Source organism: Peromyscus maniculatus, chromosome 20 (genome assembly GCF_049852395.1).
Source record: "Peromyscus maniculatus bairdii isolate BWxNUB_F1_BW_parent chromosome 20, HU_Pman_BW_mat_3.1, whole genome shotgun sequence".
Classification (NCBI taxonomy): Eukaryota; Metazoa; Chordata; class Mammalia; order Rodentia; family Cricetidae; genus Peromyscus; species Peromyscus maniculatus.
In genome coordinates this window covers 29,687,884-29,703,564 of record NC_134871.1, presented here as the reverse complement: position 1 = coordinate 29,703,564, position 15,681 = coordinate 29,687,884, and the positions used below count along the sequence as shown (strand labels likewise).

The window sequence follows — 15,681 nt, the reverse complement described above, 5'->3', positions numbered from 1 at the left end:
ACACTGAACCTAATAGAAAAGAAAGTGGAGAACAGCCTTGACACATTGGCACAGGAGACTATTTCCTCAATAGAACAGCAGTAGCAAAGTCACTAAGATTGACAATTAATAAATTAGACCTCATGAAATTGAAAAGCTTCTGTAAGGAAAAAATGGCAGCTTACAGACTGAGAAAAGATCTTCATCAATTCCACATCCAACAGAGGAATGATCTCTAAAATACATAAAGAACTCAAGAAACCAGACATCAAAAAAACCCAAATAATTCAAGTTTAAAATGGGATACAGACCTAAACAGAGAAGTCTCAATAGAAGAATCTTAAATGGCTGAGAAACACTTAAAGAAATGTTCCTCATCCTTACCCATCAGGAAAATGAAACCAAAACAACTCTGAGATTCCATTTCATACCTGTAAAAATGGCTAAGATCAAAATACTAATGACAGCTTATATTAGAGAGGATGTAGAGTAAGGGGAACACTCCTCCATTGCTGGTGGGAGTGCAAACTTGTACGTCCCCTTTGGAAATGAATACGGTGGTTTCTCAGAAAATTGGAAATTAATCTACCTCAAGACCCAGCAATAGCACTCTTGGGCATATACCAAAGGGATGCTTAATCATACCATAAGGACACTTGCTCAGCTATGTTCATAGCAGTGTTATCCATAATAGCCAGAACCTGGAAGCAGCCTATATGCGCTCAACAGAAAAATGGATAAAGACAGTGGTATACACTTACACAATGAAGATTACTCAACTGTTAAAAACAATGTCAGCAAGAAATTTGAAGGCAAATGGATGGAACTAGAAAAAAAAATCATCCCGAATGGTGTAACACAGACTGAGAAAGACCCAGAGAGGTTAGGTAACAAGAAGGACCTAAGGGTGGTGGTGGTGCATGGATCTTCCTGGGAAGGGGAAATAGGGGAGATACACTGGGGGGGACTGGTGGCTGGTACGCATGGGAATTTGAGGGGTCAGGTTAGGGATGGGCGGAGGGGGAGAGTGCCAAGAGAGATGACTGGAAATGGAAGCAAAGACCCCTGGCATCAGTGAATGCATAGATGACTACCATGGGTGTCATCAGGAGAGCCTTCATGCAGTGACTGATGGAGGCAGATTCAGAGCCCCAAGACCAAACACTGGGCCAACTCTGGGAGTCCTGCTGAGGAGAAGGAGGAGGAATTGTAGGAGCCACAGAACATTGGAGGAAAACCCACAGAAACAGCTAGCTTCGTTCATGGGAACTCACAGAGTCTGAACCAGCAACCAGGAAGCCTGCGTGGGACCGACCTAGGCCATCTGCATATATGTGACAGTAATGTAGCTTGGTCTATTTGTGGGACTCTTGGCAATGGGATTAGAGGCTGTTTCTGGTGCTTTGGCTTGCTCTTGGGAACCTATTCCTTATACTGCATTGCCTTGCCCAGCCTGAATACAAGGGCAGAAGTTTGGTTTAATGGCAGCTTGATATGCCATGCTTTGTTGATGCCCATGGGAGTCCTGCTCCTTTCAGAGGAAATACAGAGGAGGGTGGATTGAGGTGGGGCAGTTGGGATGCAAAATTAATTAATCAAAAAAGATAAATACCCCTTTAAAAAGGAAGGAAGGAAGGAAGGAAGAAAAAAGAAAGAAAGAGAGAGAGAAAGAAAGAAAGAAAGAAAGAAAGAAAGAAAGAAAGAAAGAAAGAAAGAAAGAAAGAAAGAAAGAAAGGAAACAGAAAGAAAATTCACTGCAGAGATGACTCAGCGGTTAAGAGCTCTGGCTGCTCTTCCAAGGGACCCAGGTTCAATTCCCAGCACCCACATGACAGTTCACAACTGTCTGTAACCCCAGTTCCAGGAGATTTGGAATCTTCAATGTACATAAAAAATACATAAATCTTAGAGAGAAAAAGAAAATTCACATGCCTACCCGAGAGCACCCTAGCAAGATGGCCACACACTTTTGTTGACTGCCTTTTAAGAACTGTACTATGCTGCTAGGGAAGCAGACTCATTTCCTATCTTATCCTAGGGAAAATTTATGTATTTTACAGTTTCTTGTCTTTCTTGTCTGTTTCACAGTAATGGAAACATGAGTTTTGTTCTATATCGGCACCATGCTGACTTTGTAAAGCTGAAACCAGACAACTTCCCTGGCAAAGGGCTGGTGGAGTGCTAGAAACAGTGGAAAGTTTGATGCTAAAAATGGATTTCATCTGGGTTGCCTGTAGATTTTAGTCACAGCCTCAGCTCACTTGCCATTATTAGCAATGGGTGATTAATAGTTGGCTGACCAGGTTTCCTTTGCTTTCAAGTAGTATTACCTGCCTGTTTCTATCACTTTTCAGGCTGATACTTCCAAATTGATTTCTAGCCTAGATCCATGGTAACATTTCATGGAGCAGCAAATGGGAGAAAAACCAAAAACTTTGAAGTGACATCTTGCTTTTGCAACTTCGTGTACTTGACAGTTCACCTTGGAATGAAGCACCTGTTTGTCCAAGGTCATAATTGACATTAGAAACGCTAGTGACAGAATCCAATGTGCCAGCTTAGATGAAACACTATCTTCAGTGGCATTTGTTTCTATTTTTAAATTTTTGTTTGGTTCTTGGGGCTGGGGAGATGTCTCAGCAGTTAAGAGCACTGGCTGCATGTGCAGAAGACCCCAGGGTAGTTCCTAGGAACCATTTGGTGACTCACAGGCTCCTGTTATTCTAGTCTAGTGGTTTTGATGCCCTCTTTTGTTCTCCTTGGGCACTGCAGGGACATGTCACATACATACATGCATGCAAACAAGATACATACATGTAAATAAAAATATATAAATTAAAAAATTAGTTCAATTACCTTTAATTTTTGATTTCTTCACCTAGTCTCTACATTTTGTTTGTGTTATAGGCTTTCTAATTCTTAATTTTAAACACATTTATTTATGTGTACACCTATACACACATGTGGTAGTCAGAGAACAACTTTTGGGAGCTGATTCTCTTTTTCTATCATGTGGGCTCCAGTGGTAGAACTCAGGTCATCAGTTTTGACAGCAGCTGCCTAAACCTTCTGAACCATATCACTGGTTTTCATTTTATATGTTTTCCTCTGAGATGCCACCACTAGCAAATGCACTTGGAAGACATCCACTGAAGATTTTCAAAGTTCAGCCTGTAAGCTGGAGGTCCTCAGAACATAGAGAGAATTATCTCTGGTCTGCCCACACCTATCTTTTCTGTATCAGCTATACTTCACAAAATTCAACTGAATTTTAGTCTGTATTAATTTTTATAAAAAGTTCACTCAGCAAAATGCAGACATACACCTTCATAATTTCCAGGTTTAGAGACGTGGCTGATGAACATTAGTGGTCATTGGCTCTACCCTTCCCTCATCCTTCCTCTGCATAGGTGACATGGACAGCCAACTCATGTGGAACCAGTTCTTATATTGTCAGATTATCCCTCTCATCCTACTTGTTGATGCCTTTGAAGACAAGATCATGAATAATTAATTATTTATTTTCATGTACTTTATAGTGACTCTCAAAATGGTACCAATTCCCTTATGAGAAAGGCTCAGGCTTGAGTTATTTTCTTCAAAATATAAGTCACAGAGAGTCCAATAAATGCCAAGAGCTTTGGAGTTTGTCTTCAGGGAAGCTGACAGATACATCCCTTCTGTAGATACATCTGCTTATTATTTTTATCACTTCCTGTCCAAGCTGAGTCAGAGCTTCTTGTTAGGGAGATGCTTGATAAACAAAATGAATACATAATCCAATTTTCCTCAAGATAGAAATTACTTTTATAGTTCTTTTCTTCATATTTCTCTTATGTCGGTTATTATTCAGGGTCTTTATCCAGTTTCTCATCAAATTACAGCCTTATCGTAGCTTCCAAATGTTAATTTTTGGAGATGACAGGGGTGTAGATATGTGACCTAGCCTCAAGGGTGAAAAGTAGACTGAGTCCTTTGTGGGGACAGAGGTGATAATTTACATCTCAAAACAGATTTATTTTATTTTTATGTGTCTGTGTGTGTGTGGGGTATGTGTGTGTGAGTGCAGGTGCCTATGGTGGCCAGTGGCTTCAGATCCCCTGGAGTTACAGGCAGTTCTGAGCTTCCCAGTGTGAGTGCTGTGAACCACACCTCTGCAAGAGTGATATGTGCTCCTAACTTCTGAGCTGTTCTGACAAAACGTGTTCACAAAGCTAGAAACCTGGAGCTCACTGCATACCTGCAGGCACCTCAACAGGTTGGAGAGTGTCCTTTCCAGGTGCCTCAGTTGGTCTAAACTTCTTTTAGGCAGCTGGTCTGGTCTCTGAGTCTTCTTGAAACTTTTCTCCTCTGAGAGTCTTTGCAGCGCTGCTCTCTCTTATTCGATGAGGAATCTCAATTTTTACTGCTTTCTCTGGCAGGGAGGGACCTAGTGAACTCAGTCAGTTTTAGGGACTCCCTGAGCTATTTGGAATTGTTTACCTTCCTGCTTGGGGATGCTTCAATCTTGGAGGAAGCTTTTACACACTATTTCTTTACTTTCTTTTTGAACATAGTGTTAATTTTTTTGTGAAACCTCAGAACCTTCCACTGCTCATGGTGTTCTTCAACCACAAAATGTTTGCCTTATGAATAAGTCCGTAGTTGATTCTTCCAGAAGCCAAGCTTACTCTTCCATTTCCCTGTTTCCCCCTTTTGACTGTCAGTATCATAGGCTGTTCATAGTTCTCTGAGCTAGAGTTGATGTCTTAAATTAGGGTTATGATTCTCCTGTTAATTTTTCCTTTGAGATTCATAGCAGTGATTTATCACTAAAACATCCTAACCATCACTTAAGATGTGACCACACAGTTTAGTCTAAGTTCTAAAATGACTATGGCTTCATGGCTGCATCTTTATGCATGGAGTGTCTTAAAGGGGCACAGCTTTTATATGGTATGGCTTGAGCCTTGGAGTAGTATTTCGTAATTTTAATGTATCCCAAATGATAATGAAGTAGTGACCTATTCTGAAAAGTCCCTGGCCTCTAGGAATAGGCTCTGTAAAACAAAATGGATCCATGATTAATTCAGAGGAAAGCAGCGGTGGAAATTAGAAGGGTCTGTACCTGCCTGGTTCTGTAGCACAGCACAGCAGTGAACTGCAAGGCAAAGCCTGATACTTCAGATCAGTCTTCTCCATGCAGGAAATGCATACTCATTATTTTTTTCAAGCCAGAAACGACTTTACCCTTCTCTGAACTTTCCTTTCATCTGCTTTTATCTAGAATCGCTATCTAATTTTTCATCCCTATTTGTTGCTTCCAAATGTAAACACCACTATGTGGAAACTGAGCTTAGATGGTGCCTGAGGGATGAGGGGTGAGTACAAACTGTGAGCAGCAGAAATAGCTTTTAAACCTTTTATGAAGCTGAGCTTTAGAGCTTCATAAAAGCAGTTTCAGACCCTGATTTCTCTGCTTTTTCGGGGCGGGCAGGGGGCCGAGGATAATCTTAACACTCACTTGTTACACCCATTATCATCTTTTCTGGATTGCAATTTTCATGATCTGATGACTTGTGAACACCGTAATTGCTTGAAGAGAATCTATAAACTTTCTCATTTTTCCGACTCTCATCGCTGTTTCTTTCTAGTGACCTAATCCTCACAAGTCAGAAGAGCTCTGACTTCACTGATTTTTCTTCAGAAAATTAAAGCGGAGGGGGAAAAAAAAAGGAAGGGAACAGAGTGACAGAAAGGGGTGGTGGAGAGAGGAGAGGGCGTTCAGAAGGGGAAAGGGGGAGCGAGAAAATGAAAGAGCAGTAAGGTTTGCAGAGGCACGTTCCTGGGGCAGCCACTGTACAGAGTCGCGGGCTCCCACTGGCTGTGGAACCTGCCAATCGTAGTGTAATCCTGTAGGAATTTCTCCCGGGTTTATCCCGGAGTCATTGCCCCTCCTTTCCCCTAGTCGCCAGGAGGAACCCAGAGCTGCAGGCGAGGAAGAGAGGGAAGGTGGGGGCGGAGGAGGCGGAGGCGGAGCAGGACCTGGGAGAGGACACAGAGGGGGTGGGGGGTGGGAATCGGGGGGAGGACCGGGGAGGCGGCGGCGCTCAGAAGGAGGGGCGCAGCAGCCAAGCCACTAGCCCGCCCCGGAGCTCTGTTCTCCAGATACTCCCAGAGCTCAGGCCGCGCGGATCGCGCGTCCCCGCCGTTCTGCATCCCAAACTTCAGCGGCAACCCCCTTTCAAGCCTTCGGCTGCTTCCTTCAATCAGACTGCACTACGACCGGGACACCGAGTGGAAGCACACAGCTGAGCAGGACCAGCCCGGGAAAGCAGCCTCGCAAAGCAGCAACTCCGGGTTGGGAGAGCAGAAGCCAACAAGTGAGAAGGAGCCCGGTTCCCGGGGCGCAGAGCGAAAGCCGGAGCAGGCGTCAGAGGAGACAGCTAGCGCCTGGAATCTGAGCCGGAGCCGAGCTCCCTGCGGCAGCTCAGCTCCGATACTAGGCCCGCTGCACTGTGCTCTGGGCTTCATTTCATCCGGGTTGCGAGCCACGTCTTCGGGGGAATATGCAGCGCGCGTGGATCTTGCTCACCTTGGGCTTGATGGCCTGCGTGTCGGCGGAGACGGTAAGTGGGCCAAGCCAGGGACGCGCGCTGTTTTGGGTGCCCAGGCTGCGAGAGGAGCCAGCGGGTAACTGGGGAGCGCCACCTGGGGGGGGAATCTGCTACCCGTAGACGTGGGGCTGCCTAGAATCTGCTGGGACAAATGAGCTCTCTTTTCCACCGTTTACCCCTGGTCCCTCCTTTTCCCCTCCTGCATCCCCTCTTGAGCTGCTACAGGGAGTTATCTCATGTCTTCGGGGATGGGGGCACAAGAATTGCACCTCAAAGGCTAGTAAAGTCACTCTCAACTTTTCACTCTCGGAATTTTGTGGTGTAGTCCTGGAAGGACAGAGGGCTAAGAGTGGCGGGTCACGAGAGCACCACCACTAAGGGCCGGGAAACTAAGGGCGGGGAAAGGATCCTGTAAGCTCTGAGCGCTGGGCAAGCCCCAGGGACCTAGTTGGAAACTTTAGGGAGGGTCTGTTCCTCGAGATATCAGCCCCCAACCCCAGGCTTTGTGCTTGACTGAATGCAAGTTTAGGGAGACAGGGAGGTATTAAAGAAACTCGAAAGTATGGGGAGAGGAAAGTTTGTAGAAGTTCATTTGTTTGATGCCCCCTGTTGCTGCAGCAAAGCACCCACACGACGTGGAGACGCAGTCGTTGGTCTAGTTGGAGGCTATTGGCCTCGTGGAGCTTTCGGGAACAGGCCAGAGCTTTGGCCTCTGATGTCTTCCATGAATCCTCCGCGTGGAGAGAAGCCCAGGGCTTTAGGGGGAGAGAGGAAATTTTAATCCAATGGCGCCGGAATGTAAAATGGAAAGGTGAGGGTGCTTGTGACATTGCTATGGTCCGCAGAGCCTCTGACTTCTGGGGAATGAAGACTTCTCTCCTGCCACCCTCATGGTCCTGTGGATCTCGTACTCCCGTGAGACTGTCTTCCAGTGCCAGCATCATCCCCTCTTGGTGGCGGTGGGAACTTGATTCTCCTCGGGATTGCGTTTCTGGGGTTGGAGTTTGTTTCTACGCATTGCCCAATGAACGCCCTCTAATGGCAGCTGCTCCCAGGCCAGCGACTAGCGCGGTGGCCCCTACCTGGGCCACTGCAACTGTTTGGGCAGGTGGAAGCCCAAGCACCTTCTATTGGCATGCAGCCCCAGGGCTGCCTTCTCAGTTAGGAAGTGCTACTCTTTCCTTTCCTCTTGTTCTCTGTCACTGCTTTGGCATCTAGTAACTAGTCCAATTTGAATTAATGGAAAGGTCCCTTTGAAAATACTGTGTATCTTTATTGGGCTTGGGATTTTCTCCCTTTTTGGCCCTAGGCGATTAGGGAAACCTTTTGGCATCCAGCAGAAGGTGGACATTTGTGATGGGGCAGGGCAGGGGAAGCTACTGTGGGTCAGAAGGTCGCTGTGTATTGTTTGAGGCTGGAGAACTTAGAATTGGAAACTGGGTATTTAAGCTTTTGGGATGTAAAAGTACAACTCTGAGACTTAGAGGATTTCTCACTGGCAAATGATGTTTAATCCGTGGGAATTAGTCATCCTTCCCAGCTAGTTCTGAACTTTGGCTTGTTGTAAACCAAAAGGGAGCTATTCTGTGTTTATTTCAGAAAAAAAAAATCCATTGCTCATCTGTTGCAAAATAAGGCAAAAGAACAGCTTAATAAATTGATTTCCAGAGCGGTTCCCTATACAACTGCAGAGTTGGAGGACCTTTTATTTCCAGTGCCCTGCTGAAAGACTTGCTAGGAAATGTTCCCATTTGGGGATTCCAGAGAAGAAAAGCCCTTTGGAGTTTCTGTGTGTGTTTGCTAGCTCCTTAAGGTGTGGTGGGGTTTGTTGCCGTTGTTTGTTTTTTCTGAAATATGCTTGTCTCCTCTCCCTGCCAGATTTCCCCTGAAGTCTTTTATCTTTAGGGGCTCTACCATTTTCTCAGTTCAATCCAGAATTGAATCTTTTCCAAGTGAACAGCTTTATTGGAAAGATTATGTTTTGAGCCCTTGAACTGTCATTCAAAGAGTGATTAAATATTTTTAAAATGTCAACTTGAGAATCCTACATAGAGCCTTTGTTGGGCAGTGAGTCAGTCTTTCTCGGTAAAAGCTGTTTCGAAACCCAGACCGGCTAATAGCACATTTACATGGCTTCCCTGTTTCTTATTTGCGTCACCTAGAGCAGCATAAATATACCAAGGCTTGAAAGACATGACTTTTAAAAGTTTAGCTATTATAAAACGTTATTTCCAGCACTTTGTATTTTAATTTGGAATCTGCAATGGTGTCCTGGGATTTAAAAGTAGTGGTTGTCTGGGCTGTAAGACTTTTGGCAAGGAAGGAAAAATGTCGGCAGCCAGTGAGTTCTTTAGATTTATACTTAGCTCAGAGGGGAGAAAAGCTTCTCAGGCACTAGGGTTCAAAACTGTTTGGGGAAAGGACCTAGGGGCCCCTTCCTGAGGATAGAGACAGCAGGGAAGCCTGTTTCTAGTGACCCATTCATGCTTTCCACTGGCCGCTGAGGACTTTCACTGCCGGAAGGACGGTGACTGGGAAGGCCAGCTGAGTGGGGCGGCAGTGACATGCTGCTAGGGTTTCTGTCCATGTTTTACATGATTGTTTATCTTTAGAAATAATACAGTGCAGACTTCTATAAACATATAATTTGAACTGGAAATATGTTTAAGGAAAGGAAGCATTTTGAATTGGTGGAATTTTATAAACATGCTTAGATGTGTGTAAATGAAAAGAAACTGTCAAGTCATATGGGGCCATGTGCTACCTCAAAAGGCATTATGAAAGCCAAGCTCTGGGAAGTTTGCACTAGAAAGGAAATGAAAGTTGAAACACTATAGTTCTTAGCAGTCTTTCTATGAACATATTTTGTCAGTTCTAATGGGGCAAATTACTTGTGCTGGAGAGTTTGACAGAAACAAAGGCTCTTTATCTCTCAGTTCAATATTAGCAGTAGACTGTCATTTAAGAAGGTAGCTCAGAGGATGGGAGTTCAAGCAAGAATTTGAGTATGTCTTTCAACGCTTGCTTATGGGACTTGGTATGCCTTTTTCTTTTCATTAAAAGTGTTAATCAATAAGTAGTACTTTTGCATATTTATGAGATACCCTCTGATATTTTGATTCATGTATGCATTATGTGATGTTCAAATCAAGGTCATATAGCTTGTTCTGGTGTTGTCTGCCATTCAAAGAGCAGCCTACCAGTGGGCTGTGTAACATGATCATTAAAATGGCACCTTGGATAATCATTAGTTGAGAAAGAATTTTAAAAGGTCAGCTAGTTTATCCAAAAGCAAAACTCATTTTTCAAGCCTCCAGAAGACCCCAGCACACGCACACCAGACCTGCCCATAGGTAAGTTGGAGTCTTCTTGGGACTGTCTGTCCGGAGGTTGACTTGGCTGTACAGAGTCCAGCCAGCTCTGTCATTAAGGTTTACAACGAGTCTAGTCAAGCCATTATGCTGTTGGCATGTCTGCTGGTTGTGACCCAGCAGGTCCTGGAAGGAATGCCTCTGAGCAGAAGTTCTCACCAAGCTGTCCTTCCTCCCCTGCCAGAAAATCAAACTACAAGATCTCGCCTGTCATTCTGTCCTTCCCAAGGCAGAAAGAAGGCCTACCATTCATACCTGTGCCAACAATACATTCCAGTATCTGAAAGTCACCTCATTCTTTCATGGAGTAGGAACCAAAACAAAGTCTCAGGACCCGCATCACGAAGACGAGCTTTTACTGAGAACAAAGTCATCCTGTTTGAACTTTTTCGTCTGCCACACCATTTTAATTCTAGTCCCATGGACTAGAGTTTTGAAGAAATCCTTGATTGAGTCGTTCATCATGGTTCCTGTCTGTACCCTGCCTTTACCTCATCAATGTATTAACTCTGCCATTTACTCAGCAGGGAAGTCTCCCTACTAGGTGCTTAGGTGCTGGGATTAAGCCTGCAAATCTTCTGTCTCCTTAGTAGTTGTGTGTTATCCTTGGCCTGCTCTGTGGTATCACTTTGATGATGTCGTCTGTGGTCCAGAAACTACCTTGTGTACTTGTCCCGGCCTGGAGTCTGAATGCCTTGGCCAGATTTGTAAACTGCTCCAGGCTAGTGCCACTTCCTAGTTACTCCTTCCTGGTCACTGTTGTTACCATTCACAGCTGACTTTTAAGCATTCCTCCTTTAAAATTCTGTGCATTAAATCTATGCTTCAATAGCTTTTCATGATTGTTCCAGTCCAACCTCCGGTTTTTGTGCTTCTCTAAGTAGGAAGGCAGACTAACAGAGTCACTGGAAGGACATAAAAATACAGATCTTAGAGGCTTATCTCAAATTTACACAGAGCCTCAGTGAGTGAGTGTGTGTGGTGGGATAATTTGTATCTTTTACAAAGCATCTCTGGTGGTTAATAGTGAGTCAGCTGTTCCTGGGAATCACAGGTTACCCCATCATTATGGACTGCCCTGTATCCCTTCCAGACCTCTCAGGTGTGGCTGGGGGTAAAGCATGAGTGGTTTGGCCTTGGGGGGTCAACAGGTCTGGGTTCCTGTGATGGTGCTTTGTCATTTATTCATTATGTTAGAGCTCACACAGAACACAAAGCTCCAAGCCACTTAACAATACATCTGTATGATAGATTGGATCCCCAAAATGATCTTATATCATGAATGTTGACTATGTTGAGGGTACAATAAAGGTACCCATGAATGGCAAAGAGCTCTAAGTGGTTTTCTTCCTTCCTTTCTCTTGCCTTGTGTTCTTAGCGATGGAATACAGATACAACGCTAAGTGTTCTTTAAGATCGCTTACCCTCCTATGTATCTCACATCAAGATTGGCGCCATTTGAGGGGAGGGGTGGTGCCTATAACTCTGCTCTGCACAGCACTGAGCTCAGGTAGGAGCCAGGACCTGGCAAACCACTGTGGATCCTGAGACTTTCAGCTTGGATGCTGGAGCACTGGGCAGACATGTCTTAATGGGTACTTCTCCTCAGCTCAGTTATGCTCAGCTTACTGATGCTGGAATGCTTGGGGTTCTTGGAGTCCACCAGTTCCATGTGGCCTGGGCCAGTTTGCAGCTTTGTGTGCTTTCTGCTTCAGCTTCATTATCATGGCAGGGAAAGTGAGAAGGTAAACAAGACAGATGCAGAGTCCCACATGTTAGCCAGCCGTGCTCATTTACCCTTGTTCTTGCATTCTTCAGCTTGGTTGAGAGACCAACCAGAGGTGTTAGGTCTCTCTCACATACTGGTGTGAGGCTGGACATGTAGCACAAGGAGGAAAGGTGTCAGTAAATATGGGGACTTGGGATTCAGGAAGGGAATGTTTTCCTCTTTTCAGGGTTGTAAATGTGAGGAAACTCTCCACTTAGCTATCTCAGCTTCAGGTCAATATATATATATATATATATATATATATATATATATATATATATATTAAACACACACACACACACACACACACACACACACACACACACACACACATATATATATATATATATATCACCTTTAATGCCAGTACATGGGAGGCAGACAGGTGTACGTCTTTTGAGTTTGAGGGGCACCTGGTGTACATAGTGAGTTCCAAGCCAGGCATGGGGGATACATAGAGATACCTCGTTTCAGAAACAGAAAATCTCAATAATACTGTGACAATCTGTTTCTAGGACAGATTGAGTTTAGACAAGTATGGGGAAGGTGCTTCTGAACTCAAGGGACAGGATTGAAACAGAATTGTGAATGTCTGTCCTTTCTTGGAATATCTTGAAGACTTGGTAAGACTTGGGGAAGGAGAGACCCTTGCAGTCAAGAGAGATTTTCCATTTCAATCTCTTAGGAACAGAGTGAAGAATGCCCATTCATGACCTCGCCTACCAGCTGAGAAAACTGCCATTAAAGACAGGCTCTCAATTTCCTTTCCTCTGCAGTTGAATTTGTTTTATGGAAAGTGTTACAAAGATGCAGAGATAGTGTGACCTCTACACAGTACTTTGTTGTTGTTTTTTCCTTCCTTCTTGTACAGGTACACTCAATACCGGTAGTACTGATACTGAGCCTGCAACGAATACAGCGGGACTCACAGGAAAATGTCACATGGAACAAAATAGAGAATTATTAAGGGAAAATTACAAAGAGCTACAAAAAGCAAAAGATATAATTTTCCCTTAGAACTGAAAGAAAAATAAAATGAAGGTAAGACATATTCAGACAAGGCCCAAATGGGGCATTGAACACATGTTATTAAGCACTACATCCCCCATGGGTATCTACAAAATGATGGAGCTGAATTAGAGAAACTCAGCCATTAATATTTAGTTCTTTTCTTTTAGAGTATTGTTGGGGAAATGTTAGATTAATCCAATAAATAAGTAATTAAGTCATTGCCATATAAATTCATGAGCTTTTAAATTTTATTTTTAAATTAACAAATCAAAGTTATATATGCTTATTGTGTAAATATATTTTAAAGCAAAACACTTCTGAGTTTATTTTTTGAAGCAAGGAATTCTCTCACATTCCAGAAAGATAAGTTGTTTGTGGTAGCCAACAGTGATCTGTTAGCATGAACACAGCATTCATCACATACTAGGCTTGGCTACATTGCTCTGGTCTGGATATTCATGACCCAGCTTGTAGTGGTTTTCCATATGCTTATAAGCTAATATAATTATAGCATTGTGGCTGGTTGATGGGGTGGGATTCACTTTCATTCTAGATAGAGGTCAGCATGACTCATTGATGACATTTAGGAGACTTTAGGCCTTGATCCAGGTGCCTTCCGCTGCTTCCCTCTTCAGCAGTGGAGTTTGGTCCATATGCTGTAGAGAGCATAAGCAAGAATGAGAATGAGCAGGCTCTTCAGTAGCCTGGCTTGGAGCCGGGACTCTAGAGTTAAGATTAGCCCGGGGTAGAATATATTTACCCTGTAACATTGGGCGTATTTATTATTTTCTGTGCTCATTTTTGTCACCTGTAAAATGAACCATGCTAAAATAGTTTCTTAGGATTTTGGGAGGTGAAATAGATGAACTCTTTTAGTAACTGGCATATGTATGCCCTTTGCCATGTTAGTTATCACTCCTGTTTTTCTGCTTCCTAAGAAGTAGAAGTTTGACATACATACCTCATGAGCTCACGTGATAAGCACTAGCCAAGAGTGGCTCAGAATATTCATAACAGAACTAGCTTTCTGTAGTTAGCTCTTGCTTCCATCTAGGGATAAATCAGCTCTATGCTTACACTGATCCTAAGCTGTTCTTTAAAAGTGAGTGATGTGAGAAAATACATCATTTATTATCTCTCATTGATGAAAGGTTCCTCACAAGGACTGGACACGCACATAAATGTTAAAAGTGAAAAAACCGTTTCTGGTAGTGATTTTACCACTACAGATCTGTTCAGAGGGAATGATCTTAGCTGGGTGAACAATGTTTTTAAATGTGCTCACTGAAGCTCTGCTTACAATAGTTTAAAAAAAAAATGGGAACAGCTGGAGTATATAATAATAATGACTAGATCAATGGCTCCAATGCTCATTAAATCTCATATAGCTGTTAAAAATGTATTTGCAAAATATAACTAAGTTGGGGAACTTTATATAGATTAAAAATTAGGATTTGAAAATTTTTATAGTAAATTGCTGTTTATATTAAGATTATATAGATATGTAATTTTATATATCAATACAGCTATTCATCTACTACACATGGACTTGTGTATGCGATGGAATTGTAGAGAGAATAAGAAACACACATATACATACACACACAGTGCTATAAATTGAGAGTATCAGAGTAAAGTTGATGGATTATATCGATATCCTTATTGTGGTATTTACTATGGTTTTATAAAATGTTATCAGCTAGTGGGCTTGAAAGAATCTTGATGATTATTTGTTACAAGTAGGCATGACTCCTCAAAAAAAAAAAAAAAAAAAAAAAAAAAAAAAAAAAAAAAAAAAAAAAGCTCCAGACCTGGATGGCTTTACTAGTCAGCACTGCAGGCCTTTCAAGGAGCAAGTAATTGTTATCTCAGAGCTTAGTAGAGAATGTTATGACTGGAGGCTGCTCTTTGCCATTGTATGAGGTGAGCACTACCCTATGTCAAAGTCAGGAAGACAAATCTACAGGTCAGTTTCACTGGTGCCAAATTTTAAATAGGTATTGCCATGTTGATTGCAGCCATAATGTTCATTAAAAGAACGGTATGACTCCATATAAGATCTATGCAAGGAATGCTTTGACATCAGGAAAGCAATGCAGTATTAACACTTCAAGGGGGATAGTAGTATGGTCATCTCAACAGATGCAGAAAACCGCCTGATAACAAGCACATAGAAAAGTTTTGAACACTGGTCCTTAAATCTTGGTAAATGGGAGTTTACTATATTAGGGTTAGTACATCTGTGCCAGTGACTTAATTCACTTGACATGTTTAGGAACCGAAAGGCCACTGTTTATGAAGTTGTTAGGCAACAGTCTTGTTGTATGGGTGACAGGTGTGTGGCAGTCCACTAAAGGCAAGGCTGTAACACATTGGTTTAACTCATGTGGAGTTCTAGTTTGAACATTTCCAGTACCTCCTGTACACTTCCCTGAATTCACATGAATGCAGGCGATCGTGTTAAGGCTTTGGAGTTCTGTAAATCACAGTTTGGTCTCTGGTGTCACTGTTCAAAAGCCACAAGATCGAGGGATGTTTCTTACCACTGCCAAGCTTGTTCCTTAATGTAAAACTGAGGCTTATAGTATTTGCTGTTTTGATACTTTGAAGATTAGCTTCAATATTTTGTTGCTTTGAAGATAAGCTTTAATAGCCAACATAAAACTTGACCTATAGCTGGCATTTTAAGCATGTTTGTTTTACTTTTCTTTAAGCTTTATGATTCTGAAATAGTCTCTGATAAAAGTTTATTATATATGTGTATATATGTATATACGTATATGTATATATATATAAATACATATGGACATACCTTGCATTTCTCACTTGCATCTTGTGGCATACACCAAGTGGTGTACCATGGTCACAAATATAGGACCAGCTGTTTGTTTCTTTGGCCAGGGTAGGTGCACTGCTGAGTTGTATTTTTTCTTTCTCTTATCATCACCGCATTTCT

The 15,681-nt window shown here is 42.7% G+C and overlaps 1 protein-coding gene across 1 annotated transcript in view; it reads left to right on the top strand.

Annotated features, from left to right (window-relative positions):
* Window positions 1-5,942: 5,942 nt before the first annotated feature.
* Sdc2 (syndecan 2) overlaps window positions 5,943-15,681 on the top strand; it is a 115,609-nt gene continuing 105,870 nt past the window's right edge. Inside the window, exon 1 of the mRNA XM_006977623.4 lies at window positions 5,943-6,587. Coding sequence (XP_006977685.1) covers window positions 6,528-6,587 — 60 coding nt within the window. The 5' untranslated portion in view covers window positions 5,943-6,527. The remainder of the gene's footprint in view (window positions 6,588-15,681) is intronic.